The sequence below is a fragment of the Petaurus breviceps genome, unplaced genomic scaffold (genome assembly GCF_028583685.1).
Source record: "Petaurus breviceps papuanus isolate PSGF00001 unplaced genomic scaffold, PetGlider_PUasm1.0 189, whole genome shotgun sequence".
Classification (NCBI taxonomy): Eukaryota; Metazoa; Chordata; class Mammalia; order Diprotodontia; family Petauridae; genus Petaurus; species Petaurus breviceps.
Genome location: NW_027185809.1, coordinates 582332 through 589523, shown reverse-complemented (window position 1 = coordinate 589523; position 7192 = coordinate 582332). Strand labels below are relative to the sequence as shown.

Genomic DNA, 7192 nt, shown 5'->3' with positions numbered 1-7192 from the left:
CCATGATAATGCTGAGAGCCACAGCATCCTTTACACAAACCAATACAAGGTCAAGATTTACTCAAAAAACTCTCTATCTCCTGTCTCCGCCTGTCTGGCTACCTCTCTACCAGCTTCCTGTGGGCTCGGCTTCTCCTCAACAGACTCCTCCCACCACAGGTTCCATGTGACCACATTCAGCCTATGGGAGGGGGGGCAGAGATTATCTTCACAGCAGGGAAGCGTCTTGTGGGCTCTAGGGGGCGGAGTTTACCTTCACAGCAGGGAAGGTCTTCAAATTCCCATTCCCATTACAGTTGGCTCTCCCTACCAGCTTCCTATCATCTGCCCATTTAATGAAGGTGACTTCTGTGGATGAAGCCATACATAGCGTTTGATAAAAATCTTAAATAACACAAAGGTGACTGATGACATGTACTGTGGGGAACTTAGTTGACTGTACCTAATTATACTATCATTTAGCTTTTATCTCTCTAGTTCACCAAAATAATAAGACATTTTTTTTCAAATGCTTCACTAAATTTAGGTGAAGTTATATCTATAGCATTCTCCTTTCTAGTAATTTTGCGGGTGCTACAAGTGAGAGCGCTCCGAATGAGAGTTGTATAACAAGAGAAGTGGGTCTGGCATGGAGAAGGATAGACAATGCACAGTTGGCTTGTTCCACTGATACCTGGATGGTGTCAGGGGATTTAAGTGAAGGCCATTAGCATTTCCAACATATAGGGAAGACCTCTTGTTTTACAGAAGGACATGGACAAGTATCACACAGGATGAGAAGTCAAGGATGGGTTGTGATCTGCACTGATCACTTTAAAAAGTGTTTGTGTTCTCAGAAAAACCTAGAAAGACTTAGATGGGTTGATAGAAAGTGAAATGTGCTGGGTACAAAGTAACAGCTGTGAATGACTTAACTGTTCTCAGCAATATAATGATCTATGACAACTCTGAAGGACTTTGGATGAAAAATACTATCCATCCCCAGAGAAAGAACTGATGCTATCTGAATACTGATTGAAGCAACTTTTTTTTTCACTTTCTTAATTTTTCTTGAGTTTTCTAGTCTCTGTTTTCTTTTACAACATGACTATTATGGATATGTTTTGCATGACTACACATATAGAGGTGCTTGCCTTCTCAATGAGGTGGGATGGGGAGGGAGGAAGGGAGAGAATTTGGTACTTGGAAACAAGTATTTTGAAAACAAATGTTAGTTGTTTTTACATGTAACTGGGGGAAAATTAAAAGCTAAATTTTTTCAAAGTGTGTTATCTAGTCATGAGAGTTAGGTAAAATCAACCAGTCTTTTAACTCTTTTATTTCTTATTCCTGAATTCTGTTTTCTAGTATTTTTCCCCACCATCCTCCATACCCATCTTTAGATAATAGTGATTTAATTTGGAGAATTTTGTTGAATTCTTTATAAGATATCTTTACCACCTCATCATCTTCAATAGGTGGTTTTGGTACATAAACTACAGCTGTCTTCATAAAGAGCATTTCAGTGAGAGATGGTCAAATACTCCCTGCAGTGATATTTGTTATTACCTTTGGAAGCCCAATAAAACCAATCACACCAACTCTTTATCTCTCCAGGGAATATCTGTTAGTCACACTTCCATTCAGCTGCAACTTCCTTTTGTCTTTTCATTTATAGTAAGAATGGCAATATTTTTATGTTTTAGTTGATCCAGTAGTAAGTCCCCTTGTTGATAATTGATCAAGAGTCTCATGTTTAGATTACCAACAGTTCAGTTAATGCTTACTGACTGTCTAAAAATTCTAATTCTTAATACCTTCTCTTTCCTTTTCTGATGTTATGTTAGCATCGCTGCGGGACCAGAAGGGGGCCACACTGGACTGAGGTCAGTTTGTATTTTCCTTTATTTTGGGGATTACCTTGACCAAAAGTATTCATTACTCAAGTGGCCAGCCTACCTCTAAGCAGCCTCTCTGTACTTAGCTAACCTGGAACACAACATATTAGTATACTGTTCAGTAAACCCAAAGATCTCATCTTCTGAGGAAAGGACTTGCCATTGTACAAGACTCATTGGGAAAACTGGAAAGCAATCTGAGAGAAATTTTGCTTAGACCAACACAAATGAACATATGACTCAGATATAAAAAGTCACATCATAAACAAATTAGGAGAACAAAGAAGAAATTACCTAGTTCTAATCTGTGGATAGGGGAAAGAGTTTATGACCAAATAAGAACCAGAGAATATCACAGAAGGCAAAATAGATAAATCTTTTATGTAAAACTAAAATATTTTCTCACAAACAAAGCCAATGCAGCTAAAATTAAAAAGGAAACAGTTAACTAGGAAAAATCTGTGTTGCAAGTATCTTTGATAAAGGTCTTATATTTAAGGTATATAAGGAACTGATTCAAATTTTTAACAAGAGCCATTTCATAAATGATAAATGATCAAAGGATATGAACAGGCAGTTTTAAAAGGAAAAGCATCTAAACTACTAACAAACAACCATGTAAAAAAAACAGTCATGGCACTAATAGTTTGAGAAATGCAATTCCATCCCATACCTATCAGATTGTCAAAGATGACAAAAAAAGTAAAATGCTAGTTGTTGGAGTGAGTGAAGGAAAATAGGTGTATTAATGTGGTCTTGGAATTGTGAATTGACCCAGCTATTTGGGAAAGCAGTTTGTGCCCAAAATCACTAAACTCTGCATATCCTTTGATTCGGATACCTCTACGAGATTTATACAAAGTGACGTGAGCAGAGCCAGGAATGAGTTTATATAACAGCATTATAAAGAAGAACAGTTTTGAAGTGATAAGCTAGTATTACAGTGGACCAAAGATTAGCATGCCACCCACTTCTTTCCAGAGAGGTCATGGACTTATGATGAAAAATGGATATACATTTTTGGACGTGGTCAGTGTGGGAGTTTGTTTAGCTTAATACTACATATTTGTTTTACAAGGGTTTGGTTTTGTTCATTTGGAGGGGGCAAGAGAAAACAAATGCTTTTTAATTGAAAAATAGTAATAAAATTTTTCTAATGGATAGCCAAGCATCTTATACAATATCTATAATATAATACATATGTATACCAAATACTAAATATAAAAATTTGCATCATTTATAAAATATGGAAGAGAATTGAAGCACACAACTGTGGCCAGCATACAAAAATGTATACTGTTTAGCTCATCTCAGCTAAACAGGGGGTGTAGGCAGTGATAAAAGTCAAAATTGATTATTTCAGTTATAAAATTGAAGGTTCTGCATTAAGGAGATGAGTAGGGGAAAATCTTTGCCTCAGTTATCACTGATAAAAACAGTCATATCCAGTATGTGTAGGGAATTGACAGAAACATATTGAGACCAAGTGCCATTCCCTAGTGACTAAATGATAAAACAAAAAAACTATCAACAATCAAATGAAGGATTGCTGTGAATTAGTGATAATAAGAAAAATGCAGATTAAAAGAACTCACTCCCAGCAAACTGGCAAATAATAAAAAAGGATGGAAATAGTGTTGAAAGATCTGTGGAAAGACACATTTGCTAGTACACTTTTGGCAGAGCTGTGAATCCAACCATTCTGAAAAGCAACTTGGATTATATGAGAAAGGTGTATTCAAAATACTGTGTATTCCAAAGAGATAAGAGACAAGAAGATCCAATATATACCAAAATATTAATAGTTGCATTTTTTGTGATAGCAAAGAAATGTAAGCAAAGTGGTTACCTATTGATTAGGAAATGTCTTAACAAACTGCTACATGAATTTAGTGGAATATTATTTTGCAATAAGAAATGACATAAAAATCATCATAATATAGTAGATAAAGAACCATCTTTGGAATAAAGAAAGCCTGGGTTCAGTTCCTGCCACACAACGACACATATTTTCTAGGTGATCTTGAGCAAGTCACTGAACCTCCTAGGGCCCCAGATAACTCTCTCAGTAACAACTTTATAGCTTGTAAATTAGATGCAGACCCACGTTAGTAGAGGAAGTTTCCTCACCAGAAATCCCCTGTGCCAATGAAATTATATGATCCTATCCAATTTGGTCTGATCTAAGAAATGACAAATACAGAGACGGCTAGGTGGCACAGTGAGTAAAGTGCTGGCCCAGGAGTCAGGAGGACCTGAGTTCGGTTCCGGCCTCTGTGATAGTAATGGCAATTAAAGATTCCCCGGTATTGGCTTGGTTTTCAAATTGATTGTGTTAAAACCCAGAGCTTGTTAATCCCACCTGTGGGATGGACTTGTTGATGTGAAAAGAAAGTCCTGAACTGGGAGGAGCTGGTGACGTAGATTGGGAGAGACACAAGAGAGAGGCAGAAGAAACTTTTTTGGAAGCAGCACCTCGTGGAGAGAGAGAGACCCCGAAGGGGTCTGGAGACTGTCTTGCAGACAGAGTGAATACTGTCCACTGGTGAAGGACAGTGCTGTTGTTGCAGGGGTCTGGGAACCTTTCTGTTGGTTCAGAAGCCCTGCAACAACAGCACTGTCCTTCACCAGTGGACAGTATTCACTCTCTGTCTGCAGGACAGTCTCGGGGCTTCTTAACCAAAAGCCAGGTTCCAGGACTTCTTCAACAAAAGGACTGTCTTTCACCAGTGGACAAATCTGGCAAAACAACATCAAAACAGACAGACAAAGTACCAGCAAAACAGCCATGTCTCCTCAGTCCTTGGCAGCTCAGGGGGCAGGTCTCAAAAGTCCAGGGCAATTCAAAGCGGCCACCAGCAATTCTCTTAGTCTCTCTCTCTCCACGAGGTGCTGCTTCCAAAAAAGTTTCTTCTGCCTCTCTCTTGTGTCTCTCCCAATCTACGTCACCAGCTCCTCCCAGTTCAGGACTTTCTTTTCACATCAACAAGTCCATCCCACAGGTGGGATTAACAAGCTCTGGGTTTTAACACAATCAATTTGAAAACCAAACCAATACCGGGGAATCTTTAATTGCCATTACTATCACAGCCTCAGACACTTAACACCCACACAAAAAAACTAGCTGTGTAACCTTGAGCAAGTTACTTAACCCCAATTGCCCTCCAAAAAGGCAAAAAAAAAAAATGACAAATATGAGGAAATCAGAGAAAATGGGATGATTTGTATGAATTAATGTACAGTGAAATAAGTAGACCCCCACCCAAAATGTATAAGATTGTAGTAAAGTAAATGAAAAGAACATTGAAAGGAAGGCAAAAAATGAATAATTTTTTTTTTAAAGCAATTGGGGTTAAGTAACTTGCCCAAGGTTATAGGCCAGTTATTTTGTGTGGACGTTAAGTATCTGAAGCCAGAACCGATTCCAGGTCTTCCCAACTCCGGGGCTGGCGCTCTTACTCACTGCGCCATCTAGCTGCCCCCAAAAATGAATAATTATAGTAACTAATCTTTTCCCACTCTCCAGCAGAGATATATATGGGAAAAATATACAGTGTCAGATGTGGTCACTAGTTCTTGATTTTGCCTATCTGTTTTTCTTTGTTACAATAGAAGATTAAAGTGGCAATTAGGTGGTGCAGTGAATAGAGCACATGCCCTGGAGTCAGGAGGACCTGAGTTCAAATTTGGCCTCAGACACTTAATACTTACTAGCCATGTGACCTTGGGCAAGTCACTTAATCCTAATTGCCCTGCTTTCCCCCCTCCAAAAAGCAAAAAACTAAAAAGATTGCATAGCAAATTCAAGATTGAATCCAGCCCATATAAATTTACAGCTTTGATAATGAAGCCATAAGTTATAATAAAAACAGTTAAATATTACCATTTCTGATCTCAGTATTCATTCTACACTTAAATTAGGCCTTTTACATTTGAATTTCATCAGTGTAGTTGTATTAAGAAGCTAGATTTGAAATTACAAAGAGAGTTACCATAATTCAGTGGCAAAAACACTTAACTGGTCTTAGCTTTTCATCTTGGACAAATCACCTGACTTCTTTGGTACTGAATTTTCTTAAAATATCAGAGCTAGTTTAGATATTCTTTAAATTCTCTTCCAACTCTAAAATACATTATTGAAATACTTGAAATGAAAGGCTTGAATTTGAAAAAAGAAGATAATGATTTTCTTTGTACTGTTAGAAAGAGAATATTTTGGTAAAATTTCTTTTGAAAATAAAACTGTCCATGTTTTCTCTTTTTACAGATGGACCAGACGCCCCCAACCTACATGCTTGCTAACTTAACCCTCTTACATTCTGAACAGCTTCTACAGGGTTTGAACCTTCTTCGTCAACATCATGAGCTCTGTGACATTATTCTTCGAGTTGGTGACGTTAAGATTCATGCTCATAAAGTGGTGCTTGCTAGCATCAGTCCTTATTTCAAAGCCATGTTCACTGGAAACCTTTCTGAAAAGGAAAATAACGAAGTTGAGTTTCAGTGCATTGATGAAGCTGCACTGCAGGCCATAGTGGAGTATGCCTATACAGGGACTGTGTTTATTTCCCAGGACACAGTAGAGTCACTCCTACCAGCCGCAAATCTACTCCAAATAAAACTTGTGCTGAAAGAATGTTGTGCATTTCTAGAAAGTCAACTTGATCCTGGAAATTGCATTGGAATTTCTCGTTTTGCAGAGACATATGGCTGTCATGACCTCTATTTGGCAGCCAATAAGTATATTTGCCAGAATTTTGAAGATGTTTGTCAAACTGAAGAGTTTTTTGAGCTCACACATGCAGATTTAGATGAAATCATTTCAAACGACTGTCTTAATGTTGTTACTGAAGAGACTGTTTTTTATGCACTAGAATCTTGGATCAAGTATGATGTACAAGAACGTCAGAAATACTTAGCACAGCTGCTTCATTGTGTTAGATTGCCATTGTTGAGCGTTAAGTTTCTTACTAGGTTATATGAAGCAAATCATCTTATTCGCGATGATCACACATGTAAGCATCTATTGAATGAAGCTCTAAAATACCATTTTATGCCTGAACATAGACTTTCCCATCAGACTGTTCTAATGACACGACCTCGCTGTGCTCCAAAAGTACTTTGTGCAGTGGGAGGAAAAGCTGGACTATTTGCTTGTTTGGAAAGGTAAGCAGAAATTTAAAAATTTTAAGTGATTGACAGAAGATAAAACACAAGGGTTTTTTTTGTTTGTTTGTTTTGGTACTTTCTTTGTGTACCTACATATTTTTTCTTTTTTTTTTTTTTTTAAGAAAAAAAGGTGACTTCATTTTATT

At 37.6% G+C, this 7192-nt stretch overlaps 1 protein-coding gene across 1 annotated transcript in view; it reads left to right on the top strand.

Moving 5' to 3' along the window:
- The first annotated feature begins 1774 nt into the window (after positions 1–1774).
- The window catches only part of KLHL28 (kelch like family member 28), a 25524-nt gene continuing 20106 nt past the window's right edge, over positions 1775–7192 (top strand). The window contains exons 1-2 of the mRNA XM_069091766.1: positions 1775–1865; positions 6145–7043. Coding sequence (XP_068947867.1) covers positions 6145–7043 — 899 coding nt within the window. The 5' untranslated portion in view covers positions 1775–1865. The remainder of the gene's footprint in view (positions 1866–6144; positions 7044–7192) is intronic.